Here is a 25,091-nt window from a genome sequence, read left to right on the forward strand (position 1 = left end):
GTCTATGGGCAGTAAGGACCCTTAATGAAATTGATTGGGGCTGGAGTACAACTGGGTGGAAGTTACGCTCCAGCTGTACAGAGCTCTGGTCAGACCCCATCTGGAGTACTGCATTCAGTTCTGGGCACTGCACCTCGGGAAGGATATACCGGCCTTGGAGGGGGTGCAGCACAGATTCACTAGAATGATATGGGGCTAAAAGGGTTAAATTATGAGGTCAGGTTGCATAGACTAGCTTGTGTTTCCTTAAGTATAGAAGATTATGGGGTGATCTAATTAAGATGATTAAAGGGTTTGATAGGGTAGATAGAGAGAAACTATTTCCTCTGGTGGGGGAGTCCAATTAAAGCTAGGCCATTCAGGGTGATGTCAGGAAGCACTTCTTCACACAAAGGGTAGTGGAAATCTGGAACTCTCTCCCCCAAAAAGCTGTTGAGGCTTCAAAACTGAGATTGATAGATTTTTGTTAGACAAAGGTATTAAGGGTTACGGAACCAAGGTGGGTAGATGGATTTAAGATCTAGATCATCAATGGTCTAAATGAATGGTGGAACAGGCTCGAGGGGCTGAATGGCCTACTCCTGTTCCAATGTCAAACAAATTTCTTCCATTTTCAGAAGTCAGCCCCGCCTACCCATCTTCACACTATAGTCCTAATCGTCTTTTTCCAGAAACGCATTTAATAATCGCCCAGGCCCATTTATACAATGTCTTTCTCTGGTAATTTATTCTGTAACACTACTACCCTTTGACTGAAAAAGCTTTACCTGACTTCCCTCCTTACTGCTGGCTACTTCATTGTTAGCTAGTGTTGCATGCTATTCCCTTCACCACAGTGAACAATTTGGCCGTATCATTTTGTCAATTTCCTTCATTATTTTGAAAACTGCAATTAGAATCACCTCATGACCCTTCAGTCTGTCTCCGAGCTGGTTTCTCGGTTAGCGACCACTCTTTAGGATTATTAATAGAATATGTATTAATTTTGGCAACCTTTGCTCAATGAAAGTTGAAATACTCTGTTCCAAAGCATTACAAATATTGAACTTTTAATTTTTGTACAATGAATTGTCCAATTTGAGCGATTCACAATATATTTGAAATGAAAAATATAAATTATAACAAAGCATTCATTCTCACTCAGTTTAAAATGTTGAAGCTGGGGTTAATTATATACATATATACATACACCCACCCAAGCATCAATCTGAATCGAAACCTACAATGACCAGGGTCAAACTAGAGCCACATCCTGTGTATGCAACTCATTTTCCCAGGAGAAATTACATGAATCCTAGTAAATTAAAGCAATAAACACAAACTTTAAGGGCATTTTTAATTAAAATTTTTGCAAAGGCAAAATACTTTTAAGTAACTTAAAATAGATCTTAGTACAACAAAATACTAAGTTCTCTAATTGTCTTACAAGCAGGGCCTTAAACGAAGATGACTTTATTTTATTAAGAACCTTGATTTAAATGGTACAAGATGAATTATACAAACATAATAAATAGATTTCCCTCTTACACTTATGTACAACACCAGTTGACCAAGTAGCTGTGGGTAGTAGTAGAAAAGAGATCAGCTAATGAAAATTGTTTTTTTCCCCAACTTACCGTGTGTACAGGCTTTTGTTTTTAATTTTAAAAAAAGCAAAACTTGTAAATGGCTGGCTTTGTATTAGAAAGTAAATTATTTTTCTTTTAAAAGGCGCTCATCTTTTCCTTAAGTTCCACCACTCCATGTGCAAACTTTGCCGCTTCTTTTCCCCTCTTGTACTTGAGAATCATTTCAGTAATCGCATAATACTGTCTCTGTTGAAAACACAGCTAAAAGTGATGTCGCTCTCGTCATTTTAAAAAGGCAAATTCCCTCACTGTTCTATTAAATTCCAAAGTCTTTCACAAGATTAGAAAACCATTACATGAAACAGATGGGGAAGAAACAAAAAAAAAGGAATGATGATTTCTATCAAAACCTAATGTAATGGTCTGTTACAGTCCAAAATAAAAATAGTCAATTAAAGTCAGACTGCGCACTGATCTACAGTATAGTGTGATGTGCCACACAGTGAAACGGAGAAAAATGAAACTATGAAACATGCCTGCAAAAGGAACACTTGATAACAGCACTATATATAAGAGCACAGTTTGGTATGTTCAGCCTCTGGGATCTGGCCGATTTTCAAAAATTATCACAGGTATGGTGTGAAAACAATAGTTTAAAAGAGTCCGTCTCAACTATATTGCATACCGTAATAAAATCACAGCATTAAAAAGGTAAACGGAATACATGTCTAGGTTATCAAACCGTTTGCAATTCAAAGTCATCTATCAACTTTGTTTTACTTTTTTCTTTAAAAATGTATCAGCCATTGTTACACCTTAAGAATGTGTTGGTCCTCGGTCAGGAAGTTATTCAATCACTACACATAAGTGAAGGGATTTGAATTTACAAGATTTTTCTTCCAGCTATAAACCTCCCCTATAAAAGAACCATTTTATTTGTGTTTTATTTCAGTTTCAATGCAGTTCAAATGACAGCACTTAGCACAAAGCACAGTGACCGGGTCCTCTAAACGCTTTCTCCTTAGAAGAGTCTTGCTCAATGGAGTTTGTAAACTCGTTAGTTCTGTAGATGTAATTCATCAATCAGCAAGCAGTGACTGTATTATGGTATGACTGATAGTTAAGCACATTGTTTTTTTTCTCTCTCTCTCTCTGTAAAATGTTAGCCATTTCAGTGGCAAGGCTTTTCCCCACGTAATGTAGTGTTGTACAACTCAGTAGCTTGGGTTCCAGTAGTTCTGTATTCTTTTCACTTGCAGGCTTCGTACTTCAGTTTAAGTGCACGTTAGTCCAGTCCGATGAGCCTGTCCTTTTGCAAGAGGATCTTAATTCTTACCACTCTGCATCCCCGATGGCTTTGGAAAACACATAATCTCTCCCATTCAGGTTCATGATCCCGTCCTTCAGGTGGAACTTCCACTTATTCTTACTCCTGTGGATCTGAACATATGACAAGCATCATTAAGGCAGGTGGAACAGTGCTACAACGGTAACATATATTATTTTGTTCTTCCAATTGTCTCCCCTTCTCTCTCCTTTCGAAGGTGCTGACTCGTACTGGTATTGAGAGTTAACGTTACTTCGACAATATCTCCCTCCCCCTGCAATTCCCACCGCTGAGAAGGACGAGAGCAACAATGCTGTGGGAACACCATCGGCTCCAAGTTCTCTTCCAAGTTACACACAATCCCGACTTGGGACATATATCGTCCGTTCCATCATCCTTGCTGGGTCAATATTCTGGAATTCTCTACCCAACATCATTGTGAAAGCATCATCACCACCAACAGCACAATCTCCACCAGGCCTCCAGTGGTTCAAGGAAAAAGCCCACCACCACCTTCTCAGAGCAACTAAGGATGAGCAATAAATACACTTTGCCAGCATCCCTCACATTCTGAGAACATTTTTTTTTTAAAAGTACAATTGTAAAGGGCGGCCCTCCAAATCCTCACCCTTGTCCCCTTCATTGTATGTTCATCTGATTGAACTTCCTGCTACATTATGTTACCAGATATTGGGAACATTAGAAGGCTGGGATCAGTGATCTTTGCTTGTCCTTGAACTTTTCCTTATGCTCTTGTGTGTGAACCTAGACAATGAATATCAGTAAGCTATTCAACTGTGGATGGCATCACATCCAAGCCAGATCCTGTCATCAACAGGATCTGCTGGAAAGTTAGCAGGAGCAATGACCGTGGCCGATTTTACCCCCTCCCTAACTCAGGGTCCCAGTACACCACCCGAACTGCTGCTCTGGCCAACAGCAGCTAACTCAATACAGACCAGGAATCAAATCTGGCATCGTCCTGTTCTGTATAGCTCAGTACCACACCCTCTTGTGTTGGAGTTAGAAACAGAACTTAACATATGAATTGTATTCCCTTGAGTACAGAAGATTGAGGGCTGATCTGATCAAGGTGCTTAAATTGTTAAAAGGATTTGACAGGGTAGATACAGAAAAACTATTTCCTCTGGTGAGGGAATCAAGAACAAGGGGGCATAATCTTAAAATTAGAGCCAGGCCATGCAGGAGGAAAATCAGGAAACACTTTTTCACATAATGGGTAGTAGAAATCTGGAATTCTCTCCCCGAAAAGATTGTGGATACTGGGGTTCAATTGGAGCTTTGAAAACTAATATCAACAGATTTTTGTTAGGTAAGGGTATCAAGAGATATGGAGTTGAGGTACAGATCAGCCATGATCTAATTGAATAGTGGAGCAGACTCGAGGGGCTGAATGGTCTACTCCTGTTCCTACACTCCTAAGTGACAGACACATCCACACAACTCCCTCCCGGCCCCTCCCCTCAAACAATAAATAGGCACATTTTATATTAGAAAAAGATGGTGACACATAGTAGATCTGTCAGCATCGGAAAAACAGGCTAGCCTTTTCATCAGAACTGTGTCTGCAGCCAAAACTTAAAACCTGCCTGTTCTCTTTACAAATGGTCGCAGATCTCCTGTGTATTTGCAGATTATTCTTTTTTTCTTCTCTCACTTTCCATCGCCTTCAATAATGTGCACCTGAGGTTGTGATTTATAAATGCAAGTTATGTTTTTCTATCAGGAGCAGGAACCTCAGCTGAATTTTCCCCTCCCTGACTGGTGGGCAGTGAGGATAACCATAGCTGCCTATTGCACCTGCCCTTGACACAGACTGGGAGAGAACATGGGAGCATGCTGTGCTATGTGCCTCAGTGCTGCATTTGAGGAGGTCTAACTTTAAACTAAATACATTCATGTCTGGTTCCATGCCCAAGTGGCTATGACGGGGCAAGTTGAGAAAGTGGTTTAAAAAGCATACGGGGATCCTGGGCTTTATATATAGAAGCATAGAGTACAAAAGTATGGAAGTCATGATGAACCTTTATAAAACACTAGTTCGGCCACAACATAAGTATTGTGTCCAGTTCTGGGCATTGCACTTTAGGAAAGATGTGAAGGTCTTAGAGAGGTTGCAGAAGAGATTTACTAGAATGATTCCAGGGATGAGGGACTTTAGTTATGTGGATAGACTGGAGAAGCTGGGGTTGTTCTCCTTGGTACAGAGACGGTTGCGAGGAGATTTGATAGAGGTATTCAAAATCATGAAGGGTCGAGACAGGATAAGAGAGAAACTGTTCCCATTGGCGGAAGGGTTAAGGACCAGAGGACATAGATTTAAGGTGATTGGCAAAAGAACCAAAGGTGACATGAGGAAAAACTTTTTTGTACAGCGAGTGGTTAGGATCTGGAATGCACTGCCCGAGGGGGTAGTGGAGGCAGATTCAATCATGGCTTTCAAATGGGAATTGAATAAGTACTTGAAAGGAAAAAATCTGCAGGACTACGGGGATAGTGCAGGGGAGTAGGACCAGCTGGATTGGTCTTGCATACAGCCGGCGCAGACTCGATGGGCCGAATGGTCTCCTTCCGTGCTGTAGCCTTTCTATGATTTCCAAGGCCATTATCAAATTACTCAACACAATTGCAGACAGAGTGATGGATATTTGTTCACAACTTTTAAACATTCCAAAAATTCTTAATGAGAAATATTAGAAGAAGTTAAGAAGGAACCTACTGGCCATTGCTTTTGGCTCAGATGGACTCAAAAATAAGATAAAAATTGGTTAAGCTTTTCAGTGATTGGCTTAGCGACTTCACTACATGTAGCAATCTGTAGGGCAAACCACAAATTATTTTCCAAAGTAACCCAGTTAAGAAAATTAGTAGAATGTGAAGATGATTGAAGTAGATGCCAAAGACAGTCCAGGAAGCTGTTTGAGAAGCCAACAAAAAGGACACTGTCTCTTTTTTTTAAATGCCTACAATAAATAAATACGTTGAATGGAATGGCATGCCAAGACTCATTACTACTATTCATTCAGCACTACATCTGCCAACATAAACCAAATACCCTATTTTATCCACACATACTTCAGATGAATTTCCTTTCCTTTCCTTTTTAACTATACTTTGGTTTATAGTCAGAATCCAATGATATCGCGATGTGAAACGTCAGTGAAAATTCTCATAACTGAATAAATACTGGCAAATCTTCACTGCCCCACTCCCAGCGCACAAACAGCTGATCAGTTACTCTTCCCGGCAGCCTGTTGAAGTTACAAATAAATTGAAACGGCCTCCTTAGCCTACCATTCAGTTTTGCTCCTCTAGTTGCTCTTTTACATTATCAGAAGCTTAGGGGATGAGAGGGGAGAGGAGCAGAAACGATTCCAGCTGCTGAACTTAACAGCACTGAGCAAAAACACTCCCTCAATGCCACCCCCCCACCCACCCCAACCCCAACCCCACTTCCCCGGCTAGAGGCGAGCGCAATTGGTATCATGCGTTCACCTCCAGTGATCCCATCCTCTGCCCCTACCCCAGCTGCCAACTTCAATAGAAGCCTGGCTTCTTAAACGTGCTCTGTGCCAGCTCCACTCACTGAAGAAAATAAATGCTGGCAGTGCCGACTCCCACTGGTTTCCCATTGACCCCAAAAATTCTTACAGGTGATCGCAGATGCATCTAATGGAGGTTGTACTGTATACATTTACACCTAACAACAAACATGTTAGTGAAAAAAGCAGAACTGATCATGAATCACATCACAAACATTAATCCGCCCTTCTCTTTCAGATGCCAGCTGGCTGGAATATTGTTTTTATTTCAAATTTCCAGCATTTATATTTCTTTCTTCCTATCTTGGTAAAAAGAAGACGGTCGCTCAAATCCAAACTCGGGTATCTGCATCACAGTGACCGGCAGCAGACCCGCAAAGGCACAAACCCATTATTTTTTTTTTGCCTATGACTAAACACAAAATGACATTTTGCAAAAATAATTGTGAAAACGGGTCTCACTGCTCAGACCTCTGCACAGGACAACAGAATGAGGAGACAGATAGTGATTATGCAGCATTTGAAATAATAGTGTTACAGGACAAATCAGATTTAATAAAGAGGAAAATGTTCTTTACATCACAAACCTCCTGAAATAGACTTTAATTTTCTGGTGAGTGTCGCCTATTTTAAAGAAAGATATTTTTTCCTCCTGCTACTTTCTTGGAGATATTAATTTTATCTTTGTAAAGAGTTAGGTTTTCAACTAATTTACAAGAATACTTTTTCTATCCCATCTTGAACCTGAATACTAAAACAACAAACATCTGCATTTATATAGCACCTTTAATAGAACCATAGAAACGATACAGCACAGAAGGGGGCCATCCGGCCCATCGTGTCTGCGCCGGCTCGAAGAACAACCAGGTGCCCATTCTAATCCCACCTCCAGCACCCGGTCCGTAGCCCTGCAGCTTACAGCACTTTAGGTGCAGGTCCAGGGACCTTTTTAGAAGAGTTGAGGGTCCCTGCCTCTACCATCAATTTGGGCAGCGAATTCCATACACCCACCACCCTCTGGGTAAGATCTCATGTCCCCTCTAATCCTTCCGCCAATCATCTTAAATCTATGTCCTCTAGTTCTTGAACTCTCCGCTGGGGGAAACAGGTACTTCCTGTCTACTCTATCTGGGCCCCTCATAATTTTGTACACCTCAATCAAGTCACCCCTCAGCCTCCTCTGCTCCAAGGAAAACAACCTCAGCCTATCCAATCTCTCCTTGTAGCTGCAATGTTCAAGCCCTGGCAACATTTTTGTAAATCTTCTCTGCATTCTCTCCAGAGCAATTACGTCCTTCCTGTAATGTGGTGACCAGAACTGCGCACAATACTCCAGCTGTGGCCTTACCAGCGTTTTATATAGTTCCATCATTACATCCCTGCTTTTGTATTCTATACCTCAGCTAATAATGGAAAGCATTCTGTATGCCTTCTTCACAACCTTATCTACCTGTACTACCACCTTCAGGGACCTGTGCACATGCACTCCAAGATCTCTCACTATATTCCTGTTTACTGCGTATTCCCTTTAACTGTCTGCCCTCCCTAAGTGCATTACCTCACACTTCTCCGGGTTGAACTCCATTTGCCTCTTCTCCACCCACTCCACCAACTCATTGATGTCTTCTTGGAGTCCACAGCTATCCTCTTCACTATCAACTACACGGCCAATTTTTGTGTCGTCTGCAAATTTGCCAATCATGTCCCCTGCATTCAAGTCCAAATCATTAATATATACCACAAACAGCAAGGGACCCAACACTGTGGCACACCACTGGAAACGGATTTCCATTCGCAAAGACATCCATCGACTTTTACCCTTTGTTTCCTGTTACTGAGCCAATTTTGGATCTAATTCGCCACATTTCCCTGTATCCCATGGGCTTTTACCTTTCTGACCAGTCTGCCATGTGGGACCTTGTCAAATGCCTTACTAAAATCCATGTAGGCAACATCCACTACACTACCCTCATCAATCCTCCTTGTCACTGCCTCAAAGAATTTAATCAGATTTGTAAGGCATGACCTTCCCTGAACAAATCCATGCTGACTATCCCTGATTAAACCATGCCTTTCCAAGTGACAGTTTATCCTATCTCTCAGTATTGATTCTAATAGTTTGTCCACCACCGAGGTAAGACTGACCGGCTTATAATTGATCGGCCTTTCCCTCGTACCCTTTTTAAACAATGGTATTACGTTTGCAGCCTTCCAGTCCTCCGGTACCTCCCCTATATCTAGTGACGATTGGAAAATGATCCTCAGAGCATCTGCTATTTCCTCCCTGGCTTCCTTCAATAGCCTAGGAAACAATCCATCCGGCCCTGGTGACTTATCAACTTTCAAGGATTCCAGTCCCTCTAGTACTTCCTCTCTCGTTATGTTTACCTCATCCAATAGTTCACACCTCTCCTCTTCAACTACTACATCCGGATCATCCCTTTCCTTTGTGAATACGGAGTCAAAACATTCATTTAAAACCCTACCCACATCCTCTGCTTCTACACACAAGTTACCCTTATCATCCCTGATAGGTCCCACCTTTTCCTTAGCTATCCTCTTGTTCTTAATGTACTGATAAAACATCTTTGGGTTTTCTTTAATCTTACTAGCTAATATTTTATCATGCCCTCTCTTTGCTTTCCTTATTTCTTTTTTTACATCATCCCTGTACTTTCTATACTCCTCTCGGCTTTCTGCAGCATTTAGTTTTCTGTGACAGTCATAAGCTTTCTTTTCTGCTTTATCTTGCCCCGTATACTTCTAGACAACCAGGGGGCTTTAAATTTGCCAGTCCCACCCTTTTTCTTTGAGGGGACGCGTCTGCACTGTACCCGTAGAATTTCACTTTTTAGTGCCTCCCACTGATTTCTCCTCAAGTAGTTGTGTCCAGTCCACTTCTGCCAAATCACCTCCTAGTTCTGTAAAATTTGCCTTCCCCCAATTTAAAATGTTTACTCCTGATTTAACTCTGTCCTTTTCCATAATAATGCTAAAACTAACTGAATTGTGGTCACTATCCCCAATACGGTCACCCACTTGCCCATCTTCATTTCCCAGGACTAAATCTAGAATTGCATCCCCCCTTGCTGGGCTTGTCACGTACTGGCTAAAAAAGTTCTCCTGGGCACCGATCAAGAATTTTGCGCCCACTGTGCGCAGTAGCAAAATGTAGTAAAATATCCCAAGGCGCTTCACAGGAGCGATTATCAAGTAAAATTTAACACCGAGCCACATAAGGAGATATTAGGACAGGTGACCAAAAGCTTGTTCAAAGAGGTAGGTTTTAAGGAATGTCTTAAATGAGGAGAGAGAGGTAGAGAGGCGGAGAGGTTTAGGGAGGAAATTCCAGAGCTTAGGGCCTAGGCAGCTGAAGGCACGGCCACCAATGGTCCAGCGATTAAAATCGGTGATGCGCAAGAGGCAAGAATTGGAGGAGCCCAGAGATCTCGTTGGGTTCTAGGGCTGATGAAGTTACAGAGAAAGGGAGGGATGAGGCCATGGAGGGATTTGAAAACAAGAATGAGAACTTTAAAATCGAGGCGTTGTTGGACTAGGAGCCCATGTAGGTCAGCAAGCACAGGTGTAATGGGTAAACGGGACTTGGTGCGAGTTAGGATCTGGGCAGCAGAGTTTTGGATGAGCTCAGGTTTACGGAGGATGAAAGATGGGAGTCATGCCAGGGGAGCATTGGAATAGTTAAGTCTAAAGGTAACAAAGGCATGGATGAAGGTTTCAGCAGCAGATGAGCTGAGGCAGGGGTGGAGATGGGCTATGTTACGGAGATGAAAGCATTTTTAAAGGGCGGGTCATGCTTGACCGGATCTTATGAAATGTTTGAATAAGTTATGAGAGAGGGTTAATAAAATGCATTGGATGTGGTTTATATGGATTTTTTTTCAAAAAGTATTAAGAGACTAATGACAAATGGGGAATGTGGCCACATGGATACAGAGATGGTTGGAAGACAGAAAGCAAAGGGTAGTGATAAAAGGAAGCTTCTCGGACTGGAAAAATGTAGTGAGTGGTGTTTCACAAGGACAGAGGTCGCTGTAGGACTGCTCTTACTTTATGTACAAGAATCTGGACTTGGGAAATGAAGAATGATATTGAAGTTTGCTAATGACACCAAATTGAGTGATATGACAAACTGGGACAGACTGCAAAAAAGTGCAGGAAGACATAGATAGGTGATAATGTAGAAAATGGAAGCAACAATACTGAAAGAAAACACCTTAAATGGTAAGAGGAACAAAGAGGTCACTGGTATTGTGTTCAGATATACAAGTCATTAAAAAGTAGCAGCACAAGTAGGTTGGGCCATAAAAATGGCCAACAAATCCTTGATTTTGTATTTAGAGGCATAGAATACAAAAGTGTCAGCCGTGGCTCAGTGGTAGCACTCTTGCATCAGTCAGAAGGTCATGGGTTCAAGCCCCACTCCATAGACTTGAGCACACACTGTAGGTTCACACTTCAGTGCAGCAGTAAGGGAGTATTGTGCTGTCGGGCGTGCCATCTTTTGGATGAGACATTAAACCTCTCGTGGGGATAAAAGGAGATTGAGGGGTGATCTGATCAAAGTGTTTAAAATGTTAAAAGGATTTGATAGGGTAGATATGAATAAACTATTTCCTCTGGTGGGGGATCAAGAACAAGGGGTCATAATATTAAAATTAGAGCTAGGCCATTCATAACTGAAGCATCACTGTCTCTCTTTTGCATTCCAAACCCCTGAGATAAAGGCCTATGTTAATTGATCAGCGTTGTACAGTAGGTGTTGCGAGCCTAAATCAATATTCTGGGTTTTCACCCAATTAACTTTGCAGCCAAGAATTTTCACAGGGATTAATCATAGTTTCCCCCTGTGGTCGGTCAGTGTTATCAGTAATTCAGTGAATTGGTCAAGTGTCATGATGGGAAAAATACATATAACGTGTAACAGGAACTGATTTTGCTGGACTCAATGGCTGATCCTCGTTCGTTCATGCTTTTCAGGCAGCTGCTAATAAGATGTTCATCTACTACACTTCTAATGAGCCCGTACCAAATTTAAGGAGTGTTATGATCCATTGCCATGTGTATCCTTTCAAATGCTAGTAACCTCTGCAAATTGAGACAATCTGATCGTGTACAAATTTAAACCGTGTACATTTGTTCAATGGATACCCAATTTTCCAGTTGGTTTACATTTTAGAGATTTTTTTAAAAACTGAGCAAAATGCCAGACATTAACGTGCAAAAAGCTGTAACCACAAGCCGGTCAGAAGCAAACCACAAACAAGCTTAATGCAGTCAATTCTGATTAGAATCAGGCTCCGGCAAAACCTGGAGCACAGCACTTGCCTTCAAAAGCAAACATCTTACAAATCAACAGAATAACGTCGCCAATACCCAGAAATGAGGTACCATTTCAAAATTCTAGATTCCACAAACCCCCAAATCAGATTTTCTGCAGAAAGTTAAAATAAACCAACTCCTCTCAAGTTTTGAAAAGTATGATTAATGACAGCCTAAAAGTGTTTTTCGTTCATTTCATGTGAATCTCAGTATAAGCCATCACTATTATTAGCACATAGCGAGTGATGAGTTGAAACTCTGCCTGCCAGATGGGTCTGTTTGTTTTACTTGGTGTAAGTTTCTTTTTTTTAAGTTTTCCTGTGCTAATATAAATGTAATAAATCAGCATAAATATAATAAATCAAATAAGACAGCTGCATATAGCCCCAAATGCCCAGCGGTCAAATACAAGCACTACATCCATGTCAAAGAGGTAGGGTAACCCTTGAGTGAATATTTGTTTGAAAAGGCTTCTGCAGCACCAATCCAATACCTGGTTGAGATAATGCATCAGCCATGCCCAATACCACTAACACAATCATCCCGTATTGCAAATGTTCTAAGTAGGGCAACACATGAGGAACATTTTTGGTGGACAGTCACATCAGGCAAGAGACAATACACGGGACAAAACAGAGCACTTCATAAATTGTAGAGTAACTGTCACTAAAGTCATTTTTCCTCTACAAGTGATTGTACAAACCAAATTTTAAAAGAACACCATTTATATGATACTGCTGCAAGCTGAATAAATGGTTGAACATTTTTACATTCCACTGGATGCTTCTCACTAATTTGCATCAAATTACTGTTTTGGTATCACCACTGTACTTTGGTATTAGTTAATAAAGGTAACATTCAAGTATCACTTATTTTACTTGTATTTTGTTACCTCATTAGTATGAAAAGTTCTAGCATTATGGCTAATCTTGGGGTTTTGGGGCTTTAAAAGTCAGCTTTGCTGAGATACTGCTGTCACTGTCGGGAGGGATTCTTCCAGGACCAGCAAATGGAGACCAAGCCGCCTTTTGGGAGCCAAACACCCTTTTGACAGTTTGAGGCACCTGTTTCATTTTTCATAAATACTACCAGGAACATTACCCAATGTTGGCTATATAATTCAATGCTGTGGAGGCCTTCAACCAGATTAAACAGACACACCCATTTTAGGTGCGACAAAGGTTTGATCTCGATCCCAACTTGGACAGGTCTGTGTAAACTTGTGCTTCCCACATACCACCTCCAAATGGCGTTCTTCAATGCCCTTTGCCCAAGAAGAAAATGAGACTAGGTGCGTTATTCATGCACTCCATTGCTATTTGCATTAGTTTGGGAAACCTTGTCAGTTGCCTTAACAGCAAACTCACGCACCCAACATCACCATGCAAGGGATCAAGCTTGTAAACTATATCTATTTATGGATGACATTCTGTTAACAAGGACCTAAAATCCTCTTTTGCTCCACAATGAGAATTGAATACAGAACATGAAGCTCCAGCCAGTTAGCAGATTACTAGGGCTAAAATTACGATTCTTTACTGAGCTTCTGGTGAGCCAAATCTCAGTTTAGAGATCTAAAGCTCAAATTTCCAGTCCTGGCCGAGAGACTTGTGACCTGCTAGGAGCTAGCACAGTGCTAACCAAAAGTGCACTGAGCTCATTTTCCACAATCTTCTGCAGGTTGGACTCAAGAGACAGCATAGTACAGACACCGTACGGCAAATCTCCTCAGACAAGACCACTTAGCTCTGCCTGGGTCTATAGATCCTGCTATTTGCTTAAGGGAGGATCAGATTGGACTTGGCTCTGCTCACTGGCAGCTGGCAAGATCATCTTTAACAAGCAATGACCGGAAAACCGCAGAGGTAACGATTCGGACAAAAAGCAGGTTGATTTTTCAACCCCTATTCACTGTTCTAGCCAGAAAAATAGACCCTCTGAATTCTGGTAGGACAGGCCAGCCATGGGTGTTGCCATTTGCACACCACCATTTGCCAAGGAGGTGATTGAGGCCAAATACAGTCCACCTTCTAGGAAAAATTAAGCTCTGATCTCCATTATTTCTATCATTCAAAGCAGCTAGGGGGCCTGGCCAAGTTTAAAAGGATATCTAGGTTATATTGTTAATCTCCTCTTGCACATGGGTAGTCAAAAACAATTTGAATTTTTCAAGTCAGCCATAGATAGAGAGTGGGAAATATGGAACTAATGTGGGGAAGTGGGGGGTGGGGGGGGGAAAAGGGGAGGCAAATAGAAGAGGGAGGAGGAGGAGCGAGGAAGGAAGTGAAGAAATTGAGATTAGTGGGGGTAGGTGGTCTGTGACATTGAACAGTCAGCCATGGCAAGGGGGGGGGGGGTGGGAGGTGGGGGGTGGGGGGGAAGAGAGTTAACGTAAAAAAGGAATTGACATGGGGTAGAGGCAGCCTGTGAGAAGCAACTGCAGCCAATGGCAGTTAGTGGAGTGATTGGCAGCCAATTAATGGGTTGGAACATGAAAGACAGCCAGCAAAATCTTGCTTAGTGGGTGAGGATGCTCAGAGAGCTGAAGAAACAAGAGGGCTGGGCCCAGAGGGAGCCATTACAAGTTCAGTAGAGCAGAAGACACAAGTCGGAGGGAGGGGGTGGGTCAAGCAGGAGAGCCACCAAGCGTTATGTGCAGAAAGTCTTTCAGGCACAAATCAGAGGCGGCACAATATCTTGGTGGCAGAAATTTTAAATTTAGGTACAGAAATGAAACTTACTGGCAAAAATTTTCATGGCAGAGAGGCTGCAGTGGGGACTGAGAAGCAGCAGAGAACAGGCTCACGAGCTGTAGAGAAGGTGGTGTGACAGGAAGCTGTTACGAGTTAGTGGAGACATTAACAATGAAATTGCCATTAGAGGGCCACCTATTGGTGCTTCAGGGAAAAATAACAGGGAAGTGTGGACATTTCAACCTTGCAATTCCCATAGGAAATGTTTACATAGGAATATTCAATAATGCACACAACATTGGCAAGGATTTTATCCTAGATAAGACCCATGCCCCTAGGACTACTGCAAGGCTCTGTCCTGTTCTTTAGGTTCTCACCTTATCATACTGGCATACAACAACATTTTCTGTGTCGAAGAGTTCTTGGCCCTCTTCATCACTGACATCATCTTCACTATTCAGTGGCTCCTAGGAGAGAATCAGCAAAAACGATTAAACCACGATTATTCAGTTTAAACAAGTGTACAAGAGCCTTGTTATGTGTTGACACGTGTGTGCACACGACACACACACACAGCCCTACAATCTTCCAGAATTCTGCATTCATCCAATTCTGGCCCCTTCTGCATCCCCCACTCCTTGCAGCCCACCATTGGTGGCTGTTCTTTCAGCCGGCGAGGCCCTAAGCTCTGGAATTCCCACCCTCTCTGCCTCTCCACCTCCCTCTTCTCCTTTAAGGTCCTCCATTTTCTCCTTTAAGGTCCTCCTTAAAAACCCACCATTGACAAAGCTTTTCGTCTCCCCCTCCTAATATCTCCTCCTTTGGTTGGGTGTCAATTTCTGTCTGATTCGCTTCTGCAAAGCAACTTGGGGCAATTTTTCAACACTGAAGATGCTACATCAATGCAAGTTATTGCTGTTTAGCTTAACAAGACTAACATGCAGGAATGTTTGTAGGGAGCGACTATTGATAATGAACCATTTCCTTTCCACCTAGCACGTCATCTATGTCATCTCAGTACCTACTCTTTTTTTTATTCATTCATGGGATGTTGGCATCGCTGGCAAGGCCAGCATTTATTGCTCATCCCTAATTGCCCTTGAGAAGGTGGTGGTGAGCCGCGTTCTTGAACCGCTGCAGTCTGTGTGGTGAAGGTTGTCCCACAGTGCTGTTAGGTAGGGAGTCCCAGGATTTTGACTCAGGAATGGCGATGTATTTCCAAGTCAGGATGTTGGGTGACTTGGAGGGGAACGTGCAGGTGGTGTTGTTCCCATGCGCCTGCAGCCCTTAACCTTCTAGATGGTAGAGGTCGCAGGTATGGGAGGTGCTGTCGAAAAAGCCTTGGCAAGTTGCTGCAGTGCATCTTGTAGATGGTACACACTGCAGCCACAGTGCGCCGGTGGTGGAGGAGAAAGTGAATGTTTAAGGTGATGGATAGGGTGCCAATTAAGCCGGCTGCTTTGTCCTGGATGGTGTCAAGCTTCCCGAGTATCGTTGTAGCTCCAAACATCCAGGCAAGTTATTCCTTACCTACTATCCTCACAACCAACCAAAATGCCACTTTTCTGAAGAACACCCCCTACCATAACAGACAGATGCTACCCATTTACTTGCGAGTTTTTCAAGCACTAAACATTCAGTGTTAAGTACCAATGGTATCCATTGAACATGTCAGGAACCACTCTGGCATTAAGCCAGATAAATACTAAATCTTATATAAATCAAAAACCTTTGTTAATTTCTGCTGGTACAACATGCATTTTACTCATCAATAAAATCTGATCCCCCTCCCCCCCCTCACTATTGCTACCTTGATTCCACAACAACTCTAATTAAAAAGATTCCGAGGCCAGATTTTATCTTAATCCTTCACGGTTAGCAGATTATTGGGTTTTGTTCATTTTTGGTTAATAAATAACCTGCATCCCTAAACTGAGCTTAATTGCCACAACTCAACAATTAGATTAATATATAATAAGCACCGCATAGATTTTTTTAAAAAACTAGATTAAAGCACGAGACGTCCCCTGTGAATTAGTTAACGTGCTGTCTCCTATTCCAGCATGAAGGGCATAGTGAACACCACTGAAACCATAACATCACAAGTGACTTTTACCAGTGGCAAATGAAGAGATTTCTAGGACAACTGTAGTTCTTTTTTAATATTAAGTTCTCTTTAAATCTGTTTTAGATGCAAGTCACTTTACCTCTTCAACTTGTCCATCTTCCCCGACCTCCTCCTTGTCCTTCTCTTCCTCCTCATCGTCATACTCATCCTCTTCATCGTCTTCGTCTTCCTCTGAAGAGGTGTCCCCAGTACCATCTACTTGCATCACTAAAGGTGGCGGCTGCTGTTGCTGCTGTTGTTGCTGTTGAACAGGCGCAGAGCTGTTTGTCTGACCAACCTGTGTCGAAGGGGTTGCCGTTACTGTTGTCGCTTGCATAACCTGCAAAGTTTATTTTTAAAATTATTTTTTATTTAAAAAGTTAAACAGATAGTCTGCCATTGGTATTGTCATAGAACCATAGAACTAAAGAACCACAGAAAAGATACAGCACAGAAGGGGGCCATTCGGCCCATCATGCCCATGCCGGCTCGAAGAACAACCGGTGCCCATTCTAATCCCACCTTCCAGCACCCGGTCCGTAGCCCTGCAGCTTACAGCACTTTAGGTGCAGGTCCAGGGACTTTTTAAAAGAGTTGAGGGGCCCTGCCTCTACCAACAATTTGGGCAGCGAATTCCATACACCCATCACCCTCTGGGTAAGAAAGTTTTTCCTCATGTCCCCTCTAATCCTTCCGTCAATCAGCTTAAATCTATGTCCTCTAGTTCTTGAACTCTCCGCTAGGGGAAACAAGTACTCCCTGTCTACTCTATCTTGGCCCCTCATAATTTTGTACACCTCAATCAAGTATCCCCTCAGCCTCCTCTGCTCCAAGGAAAACAATCCCAGCCTATCCAATCTCTCCTCGTAGCTGCAATTTTCAAGCCCTGGCAACATCCTTGTAAATCTTCTCTGCACTCTCTCCAGAGCAATTACGTCCTTCCTATAATGTGGTGACCAGAACTGCGCACAATACTCCAGCTGTGGCCTTACCAGCGTTTTATACAGTTCTATCATTACATCCCTGCTTTTGTATTCTATACCTCGGCTAATAACGGAGAGCATTCCGTATGCCTTCTTCACAACCTTATCTACCTGTACTGCCACCTTCAGGGACCTGTGCACATGCACTCCAAGGTCTCTAACTTCCTCTACCCCTCTCAATATATTCCCATTTACTGCGTATTCCCTTTTACTGTTTGCCCTCCCTAAATGCATTACCTCACACTTCTTCGGGTTGAACTCCATTTGCCACTTTTCCACCCACTCCACCAACCCATTGATATCTTCTTTGAGTCTACTGCTATCCTCTTCACTATCAACTACACGGCCAATTTTTGTGTCGTCTGCAAATTTGCCAATAATGCCCCCTGCATTCAAGTCCAAATCATTAATATATACCACAAACAGCAAGGGACCCAACACTGAGCCCTGTGGCACACCACTGGAAACGGATTTCCATTCGCAAAAACATCCATCGACTTTTACCCTTTGTTTCCTGTAACTGAGCCAATTTTAGATCCAATTTGCCACATTTCCCTGTATCCCATGGGCTTTTACCTTTCTGACCAGTCTGCCATGTGGGACCTTGTCAAATGCCTTACTAAAATCCATGTAGACAACATCCACTACACTACCCTCATCAATCCTCCTTGTCACTTCCTCAAAGAATTCAATCAGATTTGTAAGGCATGACCTTCCCTGAACAAATCCATGCTGACTATCCCTGATTAAACCATGCCTTTACAAGTGACAGTTTATCCTATCTCTCAGTATTGATTCTAATAGTTTGCCCACCACCGAGGTAAGACTGACCGGCCTATAATGTTCGGCCTTTTCCTCGTACCCTTTTTAAACAATGGTATTACGTTTGCGGTCTTCCAGTCCTCCGGTACCTCCCCTGTATCTAGTGAGGATTGGAAAATGATCCTCAGAGCATCCGCTATTTCCTCTCTGGCTTCATTCAATAGCCTAGGAAACAATCCATCCGGCCCTGGTGACTTATCAACTTTCAAGGATTCCAGTCCCTCTAGTACTTCCTCTCTCGTAATGTTTACCTTATCCAATATTTCACACCTCTCCTCTTTAACGACTACGTCCAGATCGCCCCTTTCCTTTGTGAATATGGAGACAAAATATTCATTTAAAACCCTACCCACATCCTCTGCTTCTACACATAAGTTACCCTTATCATCCCTGATAGGTCCAACCTTTTCCTTAGCTATCCTCTTGTTCTTAATGTACTGATAAAACATCTTTGGGTTTTCTTTAATCTTACTAGCTAATATTTTATCATGCCCTCTCTTTACTTTCCTTATTTCCTTTTTTACATCATCCCTGTACTTTCTATACTCCTCTCGACTTTCTGCAGTATTTATATTATTGTGACATTCATAAGCTTTCTTCTTCTGCTTTATCTTGCCCTGTATACTTCTAGACAACCAGGGGGCTTTAAATTTGGCCATCCCATCCTTTTTCTTTGAGGGGACGTGTCTGCATTGTACCCGTAGAATTTCACTTTTTAGTGTCTCCCACTGGCTTGCCACTGATTTCTCCTCAAGTAGTTGTGTCCAGTCTACTTCTGCCAAATCACCACTTAGTTCTGTAAAATTTGCCTTCCCCCAATTTAAAACGTTTACTCCTGACTTAACTCTGTCCTTTTCCATAATATTGCTAAAACTAACTGAATTATGGTCACTATCCCCAATATAGTCACCCACTGTCACTTCACCCACTTGCCCATCTTCATTTCCCAGGTCTAAATCTAGAATTGCATCCCCTCTTGTTGGGCTTGTCATGTACTGGCTAAAAAAGCTCTCCTAGACATCGATCAAGAATTTTGCGCCCTCTGTGCCCCTCACACTATTTGAATCCCAGTTGATGTTAGGGTAGTTGAAGTCCCCTACTATTATTGCCCTCTTATTTTTGCACTCAGAAATTTGCCTACATATTTGTTCTTCTATCTCCCTTTCGCTATTCGGGGTCTATGGTTCTCCTAGTCGTGTGACTGCCCCTTTTTATTTTCTTAGCTCAAACCATATGGCCTCGATTGATGATCCATTTAGCATATCATCCCTTCTCACAATTGTAATTAATTCTTTAACCAATAATGCTACCCCCCCCCTCCTTTTTTATCACCCACTCTATCCTGCCTGAAAACTCCATATCCAGGGATATTGAGCTGCCAATTATCCCCCTCTTTAAGCCAGGTTTCCGTTATAGCAATGTTATCATGCTGCCATGTGTTTATCTGTGCCCTTAGCTCATCTGCTTTGTTTGTAATACTCCTTGCATTGAAGTATATACCCTTTAACCCCGTCAAATTCCTGTGGTGAACACTATCTAACCTTTGCTTCTTTTGCCTTTCTGAGTCGCTAACTACGTCACTAACTGCTTTTCTACTTCCCGTTTCCTGGTCTGAATTTGTCCTATCTGTACCTGCCCTTTGGTTCCCATCCCCCTGCCATACTAGCTTAAACCCTCCCCAACAGAACTAGCAAATGCCCCCGCGAGGATATTGGTCCCGGTTCTGCTTGGGTGCAACCCGTCCAGCTTGTCCTAGTCTTTCTATGAATATATTCAACTTTCATATACAAAAACAGAGATACTTTGCAGCTCCGCTCCACATTTCTGTCGTGCTGCATATAGTCTAAGCTCATTGACAGTAAGCATGCCAGGCAATGAGATAAAACATTCAAGTAGCCACTGGAATCTTCAAGCGAATCCAAGGCCTTACTGTGGTTATTAGCCAGCACTAAAGATCCTTTCTTGGAGTCTCAGCCATGGCTCAGTGGGTAGCTCTCTCGTCTCTGAGTCAGAAAGATATGGTTAAAGTCCCACTCCAGAGACTTGAGCACAAAATCTAGATTGATACTCCAGTGCAGTACTGAGGGAGTGCTGCACTGTCGGAGGCCCCGTCTGGCTTCTCAGGTGGATGTAAAAGATCCCATGGCACTATTTCGAAGAATTTATCCCTTAACCAACATTACTAAAACAGATTATCTGATCATTATCACACTGCTGTTTGTGGGACCTTGCTGTGCGCAAATCGGCTGCCGCATTTCCTACATTACAACAGTGACTACAGTTCAAAGGTACTTCATTGGCTGTAAAACGCTTTGAAATGTCCTGAGGTTGTGAAAGGTGCCATATAAATGCAAGTTCTTTCTTTTCTAAAGGGAAGGTACAGAACTCTGGGCAACTGTGACACCAATGAGCAGAAGGCTACGCAAAGCTAGAAGGCAAGCCTGCAGTTAGGGTACAATGGAGTCAGACTCCATCAAGCGTCATCCCAAGCGGCATCAGATGGCTTCCCCAAAGAGATCTCACACCGCTTGGTTTTAGCGCATTCCAGTCAGATTGCTGCAGTCTGTGCAGTTATACTGCCTCTTCTGCATTTATACAATAACCCCACTAGGGTCATCGACCTGAAACGCTAACTCTATTTCTTTCTCCACAGTTGCTGTCTGATTTGCTGAGTATTTCCAGCACTTTCTGTTTTTATTCCAGTAAATAACATTGATTCACTGTACCATCTACTCTTTTCTTTAAGGAATTGCATACCTGTGTGTTTGAAGAAACTTTGTTCCCTGCAACAAGAATTTGCTGGGGTTGAATGATCACTCCAGTCTGCTGAGGGATACTTCCAGGTGGCAGTGGAGCCAGCATCTACAGGGAGAGAAAGTAAATCAAGCCTTACACCACTTGCCCTCAACAGGATTTCAAATTATAAGCTTTATATAAATTATTCAGTGTAAATAACTCAAATGTTTCAAATTGCAAAAGACCAAAAAAGGTTATCTTTTGGTATTCATAGAAAGTCAACAGCTTTTCTTTTTTTTTTGATTATTTAATTGAAGTGCATTTCACTGGGACTGTAGACTGATTAAAGCATTTTAACAGATCGCATTACATAAATTGAGGAAAATGCATGTTGTATTTAAAGGGGAGATATATTCTTTTTTAAAATATTGGGCAGTGTTTTTCAAATTAGTCAAAAAGAATCACTGGGATAATAACATGAGTAAGTAGCATTGCTGATAGGAATTAACCCAGAGTTAATTCCAAACATTCTTCATTTATCAGACTCTTCCATGAAGCCTGGTATTGCAGGCAGCATTTTGTGCAGATGTGCTGGGGTGGCAGTAGGTAAGGAAGGAGTGTGACCTTCACCCCACAAAACAGGGATCTCTGTCAACTACATGCAGACCAACTGAGGCTAGTGCTGGTAGAAATGCCAACCTGCCCCAATCTCCCTCGAAACAGCAGCTCCCTTGAATTGCGTTCCACAAGTGGATCTATCCAAGGAAATCCCTATGCATCATCTCATCCACAAGCTGCCTCAATTAGATCCTTACATACAAGAGTTGTGTAAAAAAAATGTTTTTAAATGAAAATTAAAAAAGTTAAATGGGAATTCAGGCTCACTACCGTAGAGTTATGATCCCTTTTGATAAGGAACAAAATGTTATCATTTTTACTGACCATTCTTCTTTCTCCCCTGTCCACAATCGTGAGGAGCTTTTTGTAAGCTACAGCGTGGTATGTATGGGTTTTAAAATATCTATTGGTGAAGCATTAGGATTTTACCTTTCTTGTGTTATTTTTAAAAGAGGTTGAACCATAAAACCATACAAGTTTACACAGCAGAAGGCAACCGTTCCACCATTGTCTTTGCTGGCTCTTTGCTAAAGTAAATCCACCTGCCCTGCTCTCTCCCCACAGCTGTGTTATCTTCCTCTGCTTCAAATATTTACCCACTTTTCCTTTAAAACGTGTAATGGCCTAAAGTAGGAGTTCCATAATGGGCCTCCTGGATGCAGGGAGAGGAGAAATAAGTACCTGACCCTCCACCCTCCTCCCCAATCACTGTCCAGTGACCCCTGCTGGAAAGTGCCTGTGTATGGATGTTGGGTGAAGACAGGGTCAGGCTCAGTTACAATACCCTCCATTGTCAAAAAGCCTACCACTTACTGTCTAGGCTGACACATGGAATAATGGCTACTCCGGTTAGGTAACAGAGGGCAGCCGGCACCCGTGGATCTATTCCACGTCAGGAGTGGGGGAAAGGGAACAAAAATTGGAAAACAACATCTTGAAATTCATTCTTCACTTAACATACCCGAATATAGAAATTACCCACTTTTTTGTTAACATAAATGGTACTTAGTCTGGGTGAGAACTAATCTGCTGTACACACCTGCTGTATGACAGGAGCCTGCACACCACCAGACTGCATCTGTTGAATGACCTGCTGCTGAGTCACTGGTTGTGCCAGTACAACTTGCTGGTGCGGTTGGATAAAGTAGTGGGCCCCATTAGGAGTTCGTACAAACTGCAGCAGTTGCCCTGTGGAAAACGTCACACAGGTTACACCAAAAATAGATAGATGAATGAAAAATATTAGTTAGGCTCCTCCTCAGGATAGCTTTTGAAGATCACAAATTTGTAACCAAGTAACCATAGAGCACAGAAGGAGGCCATTTGGCCCATCGTGCCTGTGCTGGCTCTTTGAAAGTGCTATCCAATTAGTCCTGCCCACCCTGCTTTCTCCCCACAGCCCTGTAAATGTTTCCTTTTGAAGTATATATCCAATTCCCTTTTGATAGTTATTACTGAATCTACTCCCACCACCCTTTCGGGCTGTGTGTTCCAGATGTGTTGGACAATTTTTTTCTCCATCTTGACTGCAAACCAAAACCAATTCACCACAAATTTCATTACGTTGACGGGCTGTGAACTGGCAACACTCATCTCCTTGGCCAGAACTAACCCAACCTACGTCTGCCCGTCCTCACTAGGTGCTGCCACAGAGCTGGGAGTTTGACCATAAAAAGCTAATTTAAATTGCGATGTAGAAGTGGATTTACGAAATATATAGAATAACCGTCAAAGGAGGGGAAAAAAAATAAGAAAAGTGGCCATCTAAAAGGACCCAGTAGAGACCAGCAACACAATACACCTGAAAAACAGAGACATGGGGTTTAGTACACAGGTCCGACAATGCCTCGATTTTAAAATTCTCATCCTTGTTTTCAAATTCCTCCATGGCCTCGCCCCTCTCTATCTCCATGACCTCCTCCAGTCCTACAACCCTCGAGATCTCTGCAAGTTGTTGTTGCATACCCTGCACCCTACTGCCAACATAAAGGCTTTAAATTAGGACTTTCTTTTACCTGTATTTGTTAGTATTGGTCCATTAGAAATCTGGTAAGGAGCTGGAACACCAGCTGGTAATGCCAGAGTTGCTGCAGTGGCAGCTGCGCTCTGAAAAAGAAATGACAAGAATTTTATTTGACTGACGAAAAGCAATTAACAATGCAAAGGTTCTTCCAGCCCTGGGCACAAAACACGGATCAACTTTCATTTAAGTTGCAGGGTAATATGATGACATGCAATTTTGTAAAGCGTTAGTGGAGCCATGTTCAGTTTTGTGACGGTAAACAACATTTTTTAGTATTAATACTAGAAAGTAAGGGAGACGGGTAGAAGAATTTTTTTTCATGCAAAGGGATATTAGAATATGGAATGCAATACCATAAGTGGATCTGAAGCCAAGTCAATCATGACATGTAACAAGATATTAGACTTGAAGAAAAATACACTGTACAGGAAAAGGCCACGGAAATGGATTTTTTAAAAATAAAAAGCACCAGTGCAAGCAGTAAGCATGAAGTTAAGATGCATCAGATGAGTGCTTCAAATTCTAATAAGCACCAAGCCACTCATTATACAAAAAATATTCTAGAACCTATACTGTTTCCCCTTCCAACCACCACATCGACAAGAAAAACCTGTAAATTTTTCAGAACTAAATAGCAAGACAAAGATATGAAAGAGTACTCCCGAACATTCAAACTAAAGGGGGTGAACCCCTACAGGGTTCAAATCCACAAATCTTATACAAAAGGAAACATCTCCCAAGGCAGAGGAAGATTTGTGGGAGAACAAAACCCTGATCTTGTACGTCTCCTAGAAGGTGATTCCTGAACAGCAGTAGAACCAGCTTTGGAGCAGGCCACCAGCCCACCCTCTGAGCTGTAGAATGGGGTGCAGGTCTGAAAAGAGGGGCAAGGGAGGGAGGGAAGAAAATCAACTGATGTCTGAGCAAGTTTACTGCTCCCACAAACAAATGGGAAAATTAGAAAAATTGGCCAACTGATCAGTTTTTACATTCAAAAGCTCATGGGCCAGAATTTGCTGCCAAAATAATGGCAAGGCTAATGACGCTCGCCGTTATTTATGGGTAAATGGTACAGCAACTTGAGACGAGGGGCAGGTGCGAGGTTAAATGTGAATATCCAAAAGTTCCTGTCCGAGTTGCACCGCTCCGTCTTTAGCTTCACGATAACGGCATCTCGCCCTTAGCTGCCCCATTTTTTTTTAGGAACTTGCTGTACTTGCCCATAGATTGCCCATTAAACTCACCACAGAAGTGAAGTCTTGTCATGGTAAGTGTTAATTACTGCCAATAAACCTCTCCAGCACCGAGAAT

At 42.3% G+C, this 25,091-nt stretch overlaps 1 protein-coding gene across 2 annotated transcripts in view; it reads right to left on the reverse strand.

Annotated features, from left to right (window-relative positions):
• Nucleotides 1–1,022: 1,022 nt before the first annotated feature.
• The window catches only part of gtf2a1 (general transcription factor IIA, 1), a 49,003-nt gene continuing 24,934 nt past the window's right edge, over nt 1,023–25,091 (reverse strand). For both annotated transcript variants that reach the window (XM_067992046.1, XM_067992045.1), the window contains exons 5-10: nt 23,773–23,863; nt 22,797–22,945; nt 21,161–21,265; nt 16,699–16,938; nt 14,869–14,958; nt 1,023–3,008 (exon numbers count right to left, since the gene is read on the reverse strand). In XM_067992046.1, the coding sequence (XP_067848147.1) occupies nt 2,901–3,008; nt 14,869–14,958; nt 16,699–16,938; nt 21,161–21,265; nt 22,797–22,945; nt 23,773–23,863 (783 nt within the window). In that variant the 3' untranslated portion in view covers nt 1,023–2,900. The remainder of the gene's footprint in view (nt 3,009–14,868; nt 14,959–16,698; nt 16,939–21,160; nt 21,266–22,796; nt 22,946–23,772; nt 23,864–25,091) is intronic.

Source organism: Heptranchias perlo, chromosome 10, assembly GCF_035084215.1.
Source record: "Heptranchias perlo isolate sHepPer1 chromosome 10, sHepPer1.hap1, whole genome shotgun sequence".
Classification (NCBI taxonomy): domain Eukaryota; kingdom Metazoa; phylum Chordata; class Chondrichthyes; order Hexanchiformes; family Hexanchidae; genus Heptranchias; species Heptranchias perlo.